General features: G+C 27.4%; 2 protein-coding genes across 2 annotated transcripts in view; one reads left to right on the forward strand and one right to left on the reverse strand.

Moving 5' to 3' along the window:
• Nucleotides 1-722: 722 nt before the first annotated feature.
• On the reverse strand, nucleotides 723-2,282 carry LOC129613761 (mitochondrial thiamine pyrophosphate carrier-like). The gene is made up of 2 exons (XM_055527974.1): nucleotides 1,482-2,282; nucleotides 723-1,409 (listed from the first exon to the last, which is right to left on the reverse strand). The coding sequence occupies exons 1-2, from the start codon at nucleotides 2,126-2,128 to the stop codon at nucleotides 1,109-1,111; spliced, it is 948 nt and encodes a 315-aa protein (XP_055383949.1). The 5' UTR covers nucleotides 2,129-2,282; the 3' UTR covers nucleotides 723-1,108.
• Nucleotides 2,283-2,549: 267 nt separating this feature from the next.
• The window catches only part of LOC129613725 (mucin-2), a 30,279-nt gene continuing 18,655 nt past the window's right edge, over nucleotides 2,550-14,173 (forward strand). Inside the window, exon 1 of the mRNA XM_055527912.1 lies at nucleotides 2,550-2,705. Within this exon, the coding sequence (XP_055383887.1) occupies nucleotides 2,550-2,705 (156 nt within the window). The remainder of the gene's footprint in view (nucleotides 2,706-14,173) is intronic.

Genomic DNA, 14,173 nt, shown 5'->3' on the forward strand with positions numbered 1-14,173 from the left:
CTGTCAAAAGTTTAACATTAAGCCTAAAATAAATCCGAATGCTCATCACATTTTATCTTAAATTATGTCATAGATATATTCTCATGTTTAATCTGGCATGGCACATAAATATCTGAATCTTTTTTCAAATCCTTTGTTGCTGCAAATCAAATCAAATGCCAAATATTGGAAATAATAAATTGTCATACATTACTAAGTGAGAAGGAAATTTCAATCGATGAAAAAATATCAATCGCTTTACGATTGGGCATATTACGTAGTTAGTTCGTCTAGTTATCTTTTGACAACGTCAAAGTATACATGATGCTAAACTTAAAAAACAACCCTTATTGCTTCTTAATAAAATAGTTGATTTAATTCTGTAGGTGAAGGGAGCTTGTTTTATAAGATGCAAAAGTTTTAAAGCATTTTAGTTAAGAGCTGCTATTAGCAAGTAACTACTCCTTTAAACCATTTAATAATTTTTAAGCGCTTTATTGGTTACTTAAATCAACACTGTATACGGTTTTCAAGATTAAATTTTTTCTATTTAGTTAAACGTATATTTCGAAAATTGCACGCAAGCCGCGCATTGTAGATAAAAGATGAAGAATTTTATCTAATTATATTTACATTGTGGAATGGAGAATCATTGGTGGATATGAGAAAGAACCTAAGTTTCTTACACGCGTTTTTTAGAGAATTTCGTTCTGTAAAACAAAGTAAAACTTGCATTTAAAATATGAAAAAGAAGTTTATATTCAGCATGTACTTCGATATTTAAATAAAATTAATTTACATATTTTTGATTGGAAATTTGTTTTCATACATAAGCATGTAGGAATGTACTTAGGTTACCAAACTAAATTTTATAGAAGTTGGTAGTTTGATATGTGCATATGTCTATCATTTACCTAGTAGATGAGCATAAAATAATTTTTTGAATTATGACAGAAATAATTTATGATGTACTAACCTAAATATACACCTAAGTATGTACCTACATACTTAATACAAAAATTTGTGCAGTTCAAAATACAACAAATTATAATTTCAAAATTTTTAAATAACTAATTCAGGTTACACTTAAAAAATGTTTATAAAAATATTACAGAAATTTGTTCTTTTTTTAATTAATCAGTTTACTAATTTTGTCATAAACACAAAAATGAATAGCTGTTGTATAACCAGATTTCATTAAAGTTGGCACCATTCCTTTATATAACCCACGTATACCCTCTTCTTTTATTGTGGTTTTCATACAATGTAATATCCCAGATGTAACAATGTGTTTACCAAAAGTTTTACGATGCAAACCAAAACCTTGTATTTGAAGTCGCTTTTTAACTAAATCGAATGGATAAACTAATGTTTTTGACATAGTACCACTCCAAGCTCCCATCAATAACAAAGCCCATGTTGGAAGTAATCTTATAAAAAAAGTTATAATTAAATACATGTAATAACATATATAATCTAATAAATTTTTTTTTAACATTTACCTCCTATCTTCTAACTTTAAACCTTTGGCAACAAATCCACTAGAAAATCTATATAACATAAAATTGGATCCCATTAATGGCATAATTTGACAAAGTGCCGATGACATTCCTCTATATAAACCCCTAACACCTTCACTTTTTATAATATTACCAACAGCAATTGTAGCATTTCTATAACCCTTTTGTTCATCTTGAGCTATTAGACGCGTTCTAATTACATCAAATGGTGTCGATAATAATATAGCAAAACCTCCTGCACCAGCTCCACTTACAAAATTGCTTAAATTTGGTGAATCTTTTAAATAATTAATTTGTTTTGCTAATAAATGTAATTGCTCATATGACCAAAATTGCGTTACGCCATATATTATACTTAATATTTGTGCTGGATTATGACCTTTCCAGAAAGCTAATAAACCTTCTTCTTTATATATTAATTTAACAGCATGCGGAATTGATTTATATTTTGAATTAATATCTGCTTTTTTATGTCCTAAAGGTTCTATTTGTAGTTGAAAACGTATTTTAAGAACATCTAGTGGTTGTGAAGCAAAGCGTGTAATAGCACCAGATAAACCGCCAGCAAATGCAGTTTTTATTTGTTCATTTGATGAGTATGTCTTCAATATATTTTCTTTGGATTCCATTTTTGTAATTTTACTAATTTATCTAATCGAATAATTTTGTTTAATAAAATCAACAATTTTTATTTTTTTACTTGACATAAAAAACGTTGATTATTTTTTTTTTATTTTTGTCATCTAAATCTAAACATACTGTTCTTATTCTGATTTTTGTATTTTGAAATGACATTGACATTTTACACATATTATTTACATGTTATTATAGTCTAAAAATTTACAAACTCTGTTGGACAATTATGACGTCATTTTAAGAGATCTGACGTCATCGGGAAGAAGTTTTTATATGGGATGAAATAAATAAGTTCTTCCTTTCTCCAAATACATTTCCAGCTGACAAAATCACATTTTCAAAATAATCTAAGAGGTTGTATACTTTTGGATTGTGCAAAAATTAATAATTAGTGGCTTTAAGTTTCGCAAAATAATGTTTTTATTAACTTACACTGAAAATTGTGGTATTTCATATTTATTTACATTCTTGTTACCAAAAGCTGGTCAAGTTGATTGCTTAGCAAAGATGTCAAGTTGTATTTATATATATAAGCATGTAGCTATGTCTGAAGCTCTTTCTGTCACAGCCGTACTAACTTATAATTTGTTTAAAAATTACATACGACTTTTTATGCTATTGTGTAAAAATGAATGAAGTTTTAATGTAAACAAAAATATTTCATAACCTGTTTTAGTTGTACCACTCGCCGCTAGATGTCCATAACAATTGCTAATTGAAATATCTATTTTAGGTACATACGATCTAACGAATATTAGAATAGTTAATAGTCTTTCAGTATTTTAGGATAGAGTTTTCTCTATCAAAATCCAGATCTACCGAAAAAACTATTGTACTTTAGAGATAGCGCTACTTTCTATTATACTAACTAGAAAATTATTTTAGAATAGAATCAATTAGAATTTAGAATTAGAATCGACATAGCATTCTTTTTATTAACCACCGAATTTCATACAATAAGGGAGGTGTTTTAAATGAGTTTACCTTCGTTAGGTCACGGTTTGATCAATTTTTTGGAAATTTCGGGAACTGGCTCTTGACTACGGGCCGATCTTATATTTTTGGTCAGTAAATAGACTTTTACTCCCGGAAAAATTTACATTTTTGCGCATATAAAGAGAAATAATCAACCAATTTCCTTGAAATTGAAATTCAGGGTCTTAAAACAAAGAACTTATAAATATTTTGAGAATATCAGAGCTCAAACCAGAAGTCGAATTTACATTTTATATTATAACCACGGAAGTAATTGAGGGAATTGCTTGAAATTTAATATTTAATTTCTATTTGCTACCACAATCAATTGACCAACATTTCAGGGAATTTGTTAGCCATAAAGTGAGCATCTACTAAGAGTCAAATTTACATTTTTCTGGATATGTTAACATAAAGTTTATTAGCATCTTTGAAATTTAAAAGAAGTGTTTTTAAGACATTTTTATAATTTTTTGCAACATTTTCGTTAACTAGTCAATGCCTTGCAGTCGTTATGTGTTGGTCACATCAGGTTTTTTGTTTAAAGCTTATAATGTACGTATATATGTACTCGAATAAATTATTTATGTAGGAGTTTACATCACCTTTTTGTATTATCTTTTTTATAATAGTAAAGATAAAGTTTTTTTCAAGTTCAACGTAAATAGGTGAAGAAAAAATCAGAATAAGAAGTAGATATAAACTAAAAGCAAGGAAACATAATAGAAGAAGATAAGAATGTAAGGAATCCTAGATAGAAGGAAAAAAAAACAATGTTACGCGCTTTAAATGAACACAAAAAAAGAACTAACAAAAAAAGATACAAGGTCATTTGGTAAAAAATAAAAATTTTCGTTATTATGAACTGGTTTTGAGTTCTTTTTTTGTTTTTGTTCAAATTAAATAACCGCAAGATTAACATTTCTTTTGTTTAGAAATTTGCATCACAGCTTCTTACTAAAAAAAAAAATTAAATACAAACATACATACATACATTTACATATAGATGTATTATATACATACATACATATATGTACTTATAATATATTATTTTAATAAATTATAATAACAGTAAAACTTTTATTAAACGATTTTATTTTAATTATACACTCTTAAATAATATGAAATTAAATAAGAATTTTAAGTGCTTTAGTCCTCATTAATATAGAATAAACTGACCTGGTGCGGCACTGTGGCGCTCAAGCATAACCTTAGCAGGACGACCGTTGTGCCCTTCACTAGGTGAAGAAAACTGGAGTGTCAGCGCACAATTCAGTTATGCGGAGAAGTAGTAGAAAGGAAAACGGAGGTGAAATACCTGGGTGCGATATTTGACAACAAGCAGAAGACACGAGAAAGTGGCAAGGGTGAAGGCTACCCGGATACTCATGGTGCGTAGGGCCATCTCAGGTAGGACGTGGAGATGCTCCTCGTCTATCATGAGGTGGGTGTATACCATGATGGTGGTGCCGCTCCTATCTTGGGGTAGAAGGATGCCATTTAATCTACATTTCTGACGCTATGAGGACGTATTTAATTGCGGCAATTTAGGTGATTTTGGGATTAGCCTCACTGCATCTTGTTGTCAAGATGGCGGCGAAAGCTGACATTTTGAGGTTGGGAAAGAATGAGGTAGGAACGTTCCGAGTAAAAAATCGGAAGCATCTCACCAGTGAGGTTCTTCTCCATGCACTGCCTAGGGATGGTATGGTTATAAAACAGACATAGCTTCGAGAAACACCTCACCTCACCACTGAAAATTAATACAGCGCTTTAATGGCAATCTGACATTCCGATATGATCAAGATCTTAAAAAATCAAAAGAATCAAAAAATCTTGATCATATCGGAATGTTAGGTTGCCATTAAAGCGTTGTATTCATTTTCAGTATCCTCCGAGGTAATGTTGGGTGGCCTTGAGAAGCTTAATAAATTGGGTAAATACATTTGAGTCACACTGAAAGGGAACGAGGTGGTCGATGAGTTGGCGAAGAAGGGGGCCAACACATCTCTTATTAGGGGTCCTTCTGCGAAATCTGACCACATACTGTTCGTTGAGAACTAATAAAGGTATCAAAGAAGGGGCGATCGGAGCGCTGGAGAAACCTGCCGGAGCTGCTGCAAGTCAAGAAACTCTTATTTAGGTAACAAGATTATAGGGTTAGGTAACAATCAGGTGATGGTCCTAACTGATATCTTGACGGGACACTGCAGGTCTAGGGGTCGCTAGGGGTCGTTAGGAGGTTGGGCCTAGAAAGCGAGAAACCTTGCCGATTTTTCGGGGAAGATGAAGAGACCATACCGTACCTTCTGTGATATTTCGGGGTGCTCACCCACAGAAGAAGGCAAATACTGGGGAACTACGGGCTCACAAGAAGATCCGTCGGACTTTTCAAGATAATCGAATTCATCAACAGTGTGGGTGTTGTAGGTTCGTGTCTCACAGTATGGGGGTGGTTGGCGGGCTACAATAGATCCCTATATGCTGGTCGCGGTGCACTGTTATCCCACCTGTACAATCTATAGTCTTCAATTGATTTTTGCTTTTTGCTTTCTCCTCACACTGTCTTTTAAAAATCATATATAGGCTCGGTAGGTTTAGAAATATTTTATACATATGTTTTAAAACAGATTTTACTGTTATACAGGGTGTTTTGCACATGGTGGCAAGTATTTTCAGGGATGATTCTTTGACGAATTTGCAGTAAAAAATGGTATGAGTGGTGGAGGGTGCAGATATACTCGTTTTCGAGCTACAGCCTGTTGAAAAAAAAACGTACTGGACTTTTCCTGCATATAAATAAATTCTTATTACTCAGGAGCCATACAATATAGAGTTATCATTAGAAACTTGTTTTACATGCGATTGATTCCTTTTTATTTTTAGTCTGGCAATTAATTTGATTTGAGTCATAGTTTTCGAGATACAGCTTGTAAAAGTTGTGCGTCGAAAAAAAAGCAAAAAAAAGTTCTTTTTTTTGCTTTTTTTTCGACGTACTACGATGAAATCTAAAACTTAAATCATATAACATTTTCGGTTATCTCTCATAGTTTTTGCAGTAAAACGTGTATCACGAGTATATCCGCAATCTTCTCCGCCCCCTCCCCGTACAATTTTTTGCATTAAAATGATAAAATTATTTGCCACCTTATTATTTGCCGAAACACCATGTATGTGTGATATGCAATGTGTTATTTCTTTAATATCTTGATGTTTGTTTTTTTTTCATATTGAAAACATTATATAATAAATTGTAATAATTAATGTACATATACATTATATATATTATGTATACATATACATATGTATTATATGTATGTGGGTTTGTATAACAAGATATTCAGGAATTTGTTATTAATCTTCCATCTGAGATACTTTTATGTTTGTACATGGATTGACTATCTTTTATATTAGATAATCAATTTTAAATATAGGAGGATTATAGAACAGATGCTTTTTTTCTTAATTTTTTTCGAAATTCTTTAAGTTTAATAATAGACATTTATTATTTTATTATAATAATTATTTATATTATATATACACATGTAAGTACAAAATAAGTTATTTATTTATAAACATTAATTACAATAAAGCCACAAGGCTATCGACTCGCAATTTTAAAAAAGGAATTTTAGTTTTAATTTGTTTAAATTACGAATTATTCAATATATAAAATAAGGACAATATGGTATAAGAGAGAGAGAAAAAGGATTATGATTTATTTGTGGAGTAAAATTGAAAACTGAATTTCGTGAGAGAAACTGACATTCTGTAAGAATTTAATTGACAGATATGAATTAGCATATATGCAGGCTGAGTCTTCTCTGTTCCATTAAGTCACATTGGTATGACTCATTCATATAGTTAATGGAACATTTAACTTTTGTATATATTAGTGTTAACATTTTTATATATGCGTGATTATAATTGTTCTCTAAATCTTTAGAAAATTTCCTCTTTTAAGTCTTATATAGTCGAATGAGCTACTTTATCTGCGTGAGTGATAACTTTGGTGATAACAAGCGTGTCAAGAGACATATTTTTCTAGAGTGTCTTAATTTGCAAAAGAAATAGCCCATAAAAAAATATTTTCGAATTTGCGTACATTCCTTCCTTCTATTTTAGCTGCAACAAATAATTTTTCAAGAAGATAATAATAAAATATGAAAATAAACAAAAAAAAATCTTTTATTTTTACATTTTCTCTTATAGTAAAAATTACTTTGCACCCTATACAACAATACTCATACAAATTAAAAAATTTTTCACACGAAATTTGTTGTATATTGAGGGATCTGTCTAAATGGGCGTGAAGCGCTTGATACTTGTGTCAAAATATTCTCATACCCGTATGCAATTTAAATCAAGTTAAATATACAATTAAAGCGATATTTCAACACCCAAGTATTACGCGTCTCGCCTTTCCAAATAGTTCAAATTCAAAACAAAAAAAATAAGAGTTGGTGGCCTTTGGTGCGAAGATAATGAAAATTTCATTTTTGGTACTATACCATCTCGTATTATGGTATTCTTATTCAACTTTCGGTGCAAATTCATACCTAGAAATCAGTACTTTTTTTTAATGAAATTGTGTGTATACGTAATTTATATTTCAATTAGCTATACACATTGGGAATTCCATGGCAAATGAAATCAAATTTTAAAAACTTCTTTTTTCTTATATAAGACGCAATATTAAAAATACATATTTAACAATTAAACAACTTAATTTTGTTTTAGTTTTTTTAGTGAAAAGATGGTTCCAGATAGTTTGTATATACATAGTATCATAGCCTAGACAAAAAATGTTCTATTATTTTTGGGTAAAACGAACTGCCTTTGTTTCCCAAAAGAAATTTTGTTTCTTTGCCAAAAGAAATTTTGTCTTTTAAGATTCCTTAACATCATAACTTCAAGTTAAGGAATCTTAAAAGGCAAAATTTTTTTTAATTTTGAATTTCGTCTATATGCATATTTTTGACTACGCGTATTAATCTATTAAACATAAGTATGACACGAAGATTAAGATGGAATCCCCGGCATATTTACAAAAAAAAAATAAAAATAAACAAAAATCAAATAATTTTCAATTTATCACAAGGCAATAATCTATAATAATGAATAAAATTTAATATTTATAGTCCAAAAATTATTTTTAACCTAATTAGTTGGTTGTATTTGAAAATAAAAGAAAAAAAATGCCAGAAGCAAAATTTTACACATTGCATAAATGTAATAATATGCCTAAAGCAAAGAAAAAAACTTATAGCATGCTAAATATAAATGTATACGAAAAAAAAACGCAACAAATAAAAATGAGAATAAAAGAGTTTTTAATAACGTTTTGAAAGTATGTAGTTACATATGTACATACATGCATAGATTATTAATATATTAGATGGTGTTACAACATTAGCAGTATTCCGTATTGTAAAAAAAAACCCGCATACTTTGACGATCTTTATCACGTTCCGTATTGTATTAAAAAAAAAACAATTTGCAATGTAAAGCTTTCCGAATTGCATATAATGAGCTTTCAAATCCCAGAGACAAGGAAATGGCGCACCCTAAAAAAAATCTCGATGCTTTTTTTTTTTAAATTTGGCGATACCCGAATGTTCCTTTAATTTTTGCCCTTTTTAAGTTGATTTTTCGATGTAAAAAATTACAAATAGGCTGGAAATTTTAATGATGATGGTATTTTATACTTATGTAATACATAATCAAGAAATCACAAATTTTGATTTCCGAAATGTAAAAAAAAGAAACTCTTTGTTTTGGTTTGACACTGTACTTATAGTTTTAAATTTAAATACAATGCGGTTACAAGACTTTTGTTTTTGAAAATACGGAATACTGTCATTATTAAAATATTTTATTTTCTCTTTCTCTCGCCGTGCTGTGCTGTCTGTCTGTCAAACACTCCAAAAACATTAAATAGATTTATTTATTTTTTCTTCTCTTATATAAGATTAATTCTTCTTTTATTATTGCAAGTAAATCTTTTACTTTTTTTTTATTTTTCTTTCTGAATAATTTTTTTGTAAGAAAAATAAACTTCTTTTTCTCATCAATAGAAATTTATTAAAAATTTTACAAAAATAAAAATAATTAAAACTCTTAAGTTACAGTGTATTGTATTTTTTTGTAAAGTATCCTAATTTTAAAATTATATCTATCTGACTGAGATTTTTGTATAGAAAACTGTTGAAGTGTCAATCTCTTGTGTTCACTTATAGCGCAATCAAGGTTTAATAGATTAAATAATAAAATAAATAGATTTAAAATATAAAATAAAAAAAAAATTTAAAATTTAAAATACAAAATGAGAATATGGGAGAGTTGACCGTCTCAATTCTATGACTTATTCTATTAATTCTATTAAATTAGCTGACTTCTAAATGACAGCTAATTTAATATAAACGAACTGTAATTGCTTAAATTTTGTATCAAATTTAAATCATATACATATGTATTATATTATAAAAGTATTTGTCATAATTCAATTTAAATATAAGAATTTATTAGAGATAAGGGAAAATGTTAAGATGTCATAGTTGTCCATCGAAAAAAAAAATAACAAAAATTTTTAAGAAATTTCGGGGTTTGTTAAAAAAATTAAAAAAAAAAACAAAAATTTCGACTTTGACCAGTTGTATTTTAAAAACTGTGTTTCAAATCTATTTAGACCAAAAATAAAGACAAATTAATCGTCTATAAAACAAGCTACTTATGATAAATGTACTCGTATTTTATATGGTTTCGAAGTTATAATCATTTATTTTTATGCAGGAGTTCGGTATCTTTTCTTTTCAACAGGCTGTACCTCGAAAACGAGTATATATGCCCCCCGACCTCACCCCCTGCAATTTTTTGCTGGAAATTGATCAAAGAATCGTCCCTGAAATTATTTGCCACCTTATGCGAAACACTCTGTTTAGAATAGAAGAACGGATTTGAAGATTAAATTGATTGTAGCATATAGGATTAAAAAATAATATTTTAGGTTATGTAAGTACATCAGAGTATTATTTCTTATATAATATAGTATTAAAAATTGATCTTGTGAGAATAAAATATCCTTACTAATATATGATTATCGGTACTTCTAGCATAATATTATTAAATAATCACTTACATCTCACCTGTATATATGTATATATATACATTTACAAGATAAATATTTATAGTCAGTAAAAATTATATTCGAAAACACTTACCTAGGGTCTACCATTATGCCTTTTTATGATACAAACATAAATATTTAAATAAATATACATATATGTATGTATATTTATTAGACGATTATTTAAAAAAAAAATTGATAAATTCTATTTTTAAGAATGATAATAAAAAGCCAAAAAAGAAATATCCTTCAATTTAATTTGAAAAAATATACATATGTTATAATATTTCCTCTATATTATATTCTATATAATTTACGTATATTTATATGTATTTATATTATTCTAAAACATATCATTACCATAATAAGATACTTATAACGCGATCTGTGAAATTTATATACACCTGCATGCACCCTGATTTGTGATTTTTATTTATGCAAATGTGTATAACTCTTTGAGTGTTGTTGAACGGTCATATTTGTGGCTACACACAATATAGAGTTTATGTTATACTCTTAAATTTCTTTGTATATAATAAACGAATTGTGAAATTACTTTCTGTCTGATGTATAACAGCAATATATGTATGTATTCATGATTGCCACCATCAGTTGAATTGTCACAATATTTATAATAGAAAACTAAATAAAAAATAAATGAAAAAAAAAACAACGCATTATATGTCAAATCATCTCAGTCATTATATGTCAGTTCATCTGTCAGATTATTGGATTATTTTTATTAACTTCTGCATGTCCGTACGCTAATCAATTGAAAAAAATTATACATACATATGTATATATTTTATACTAAATGATTTTCGATAGTTCAGTTCTAATTTAGGCCTTATATTAAAAAACATTTTCGATAAATTCAAGTTGCAAAATCTGTAAAAAACGAAATTTGAAGTTTTTTTTTTTTAATAATTACTGCAAAAAAATTTTTGTACACGAAGCTACAATTATATCGTCTAAGAGTACAAATAAAAAAATAAATTTTAATTTTAATAAAAAAAAATCTTATCGGAATCAAGTTTTCAAATCGAATTTTAAAAAGCCGAATTAAAAAAAGCGTATTTCAACCTTATAAACGTAATAATTTACTTTTATACTATCATCACCACCACCAAATCGTTATCATAATAACAATACAGTAAACCACGGTTAAGTGCTCCCCTTCCCATGATTATTGTGAACTTATAAAAGCCTGTAATCACTTATCCATTCATTAAATTCATTTAAGTGAATTCGTTTCAGGGAATAAATGTCCCCAGTGGGATATCCCCAGTTCGGGATATCCGAATTTATAAATAAAAATAAAAATAAAAATTTCGTTATTGTATTTGAAAAGATTAAATGGATTCATTAGAGAATAACAAAGAGAATTTACACTTCCCAATAAAACATTTACAATAAATTTTTTTGTGATTTTCAAACCCACTCACTAAAACGAAAAAAAAAAACAATCACTTAAATGTGGCTGACGTGGCGCATTTAAGCGTGGTTGACTGTAAAAAAAAATATTTTTTTTTCAAATACACTCAAACATATACATATATTATAAAGGAGAGGTACATTTTTTGGATTATTTTCTATATATACATTTACAAATTCATGTACATATATACAGGGTGATCAATAATCAATAAGCTTTAATATAATCCCATTGATTTAGTTATAAGTGTCAAATTTTAATGGTTTCCGTATTTATTACATGAATTTTAAAATAATCTTTACGACATTTACGAAATATTTCACGTTCATTTGAATTCTTCTTAAATTAGAATGCTTCGGTATTTCAAAACTATATATAAAATACAAAATGAAAATAATATGTTGACTTCAAGTAAGCCTTTAGCAGAGCCCTCTTAAAAAATTTATTTTTTGAAACACCTATCTTTTTGATGAAAGATAAGTTTTTAAGCAAAAATATTTGAAAATTTATTAAAATCTGAGCGAAAATTTTAATTCTGCTCGTTCCCATTATGTATATGACATTAAGGGATTACGCTTACTGAGTCAACCTGTACTTATGTGTATGATATCATTGCGGGATGCAAAATTTTTTAAAATATGATATATGAAAAAAAAAAATGGTCATTTATTTTTTTTTTTTTTGGATTCTTGAGGAGGTTTTTTATTTACAAAAAAAAAAAAATATAAAAGTTATTTTTTGCATCACAAGAGAAACATAAACAACAACAAAAATTTTAACAGCAATAATATAGATAGTAATGCGAATAAAACAACAATAACATCCATAACAGTAAAAGATGAAAAAAAAATAGTATTTAAGCCATAGTTAAAATAATTTTAAGTTTAGTTTTTAGTTAACATTTATTGAAAATCATTAGTTTTTTTTGTTTTTGTTTTTTTTTTTAAATTTTCATTGATTTGAAATTAATCTCGCGCACTTGTTTTTTTTTAATTATCCTTTTTGAAAAAAAAGTAAAAAAAAAACAAAACTAAAATAAAAGAAAAAAAAAATATGATCAAAATATTCATCATAACAGTAATAACGGTATAATTAAAGAATTTTTAAAAATTATTTTTAAAATTAAAATTAATTGCTTTTTTTTTTTTTTTATAAAAAAAAAGGTGTTTTAACTAAACAGTTAATTTTACAATTAAGTTTTTATTATTAAAAAAATCTTCAAAATTTTATTGTACAATGTGATTCAGTAATCATAGTGCCTCAAGATATAATACTATTGTTTAGCTAGGGCATCTAAAATAAGTAAAATTTTCAAGAGTTCAGAGAACTCAGTGGCAAATCTCAATGGGTGTTTTCGTGATACAAGGATTTTATTGAAGTTTCATGGTATATATGTTAAGACACTGTCAATAACTGGAATCACCACTTTATATAAAATGTATACATTTTGTATGCATCTTTTTTAATGCGGTAGAATCCTTAAGTATATATATTGGGCGTACACTCAATTACATAAAATATGGGCCACTATATTTGGATTATTATAATTAAAAATTTAAATAAAATAAAAATTAAACTCAATTTTAATAAAAACAAATTGGAATAATTTTCGAAATTCCGTAATTTTGCGCAAAAAAAACAAAAAAAAAAAAATTTTAAAATGAAACTCTTGTGTAATAAAATAGAAAATGGATAAACTCACTATATGGATATACATACATACATACATATATGTATGCACTTAAAATTCTGCCCGAAAGGGTTGTTCATGGTTTATAGTACATATAATTATGTACAGTCGAACACGTACATATACAGTAATATATGTTAATAACATCAGGAAAGTGATTAATTTTTATATGAGAATACGCTTGACAAAAAATAATACTTAGTTCCATTAATTTTTTTTTTTTTAATTTTAAATATTATCTGTATATATGTATATGATAAAAAATATGTAAAGACAATTTGAAAATTTTATATTTTATTATATAATAATGCCAATCTATTCTCAATGATAATCTAATTAAAATATCCTTGCATGACATCATTTTATTTACTTGTGTTGAAACACTAAAAATCTCTACTTTGAGGGATTCAAAAGTAACTATGGTTATTCATATAGAAAAAGAAGAAGACTCGTTGCTCATAAAATACTCCATACACAAAATCTTTCATATTGTACACGTCTTGTAACCTAGTATTATTTTTGTTATAATATGGTTAATAGAATATAATCGCAGAATGTATGTGAGATTCGTATTAAAATTTTTTTTATATGTTATGTTGTTGGTGTTTAGGTGAGGTTATTAAAACGTGTGATGTTTTTTAATTATTACATTTAAATATTGTACTTTTGTGTATTAAGTGGAAAGAATTAACGAATTTTTTTTTTTTGTTTTTACTTTTAAACACTATTTCAATTATTTATTTATTTTAGTTGTATAAATTAAAATTTAAAATTTTAGTTGGAATTAGCGTTAACGTTATATATTACAAAAT

Source organism: Condylostylus longicornis, unplaced genomic scaffold (genome assembly GCF_029603195.1).
Source record: "Condylostylus longicornis isolate FDR11 unplaced genomic scaffold, ASM2960319v2 ptg000091l, whole genome shotgun sequence".
Taxonomy (NCBI): Eukaryota; Metazoa; Arthropoda; class Insecta; order Diptera; family Dolichopodidae; genus Condylostylus; species Condylostylus longicornis.

What these genes read in the sequence shown, in the direction of transcription:
- LOC129613761 (XM_055527974.1), bottom strand. Translation starts at nt 2,128, where the DNA reads ATGGAATCCAAAGAAAATATATTGAAGACATACTCATCAAATGAACAA. An exon ending in TTAAAGTTAGAAGATAGGAG is followed by an intron (nt 1,410 to 1,481) that starts GTAAATGTTAAA and finishes TTTTTTTATAAG; the next exon opens with ATTACTTCCAACATGGGCTT.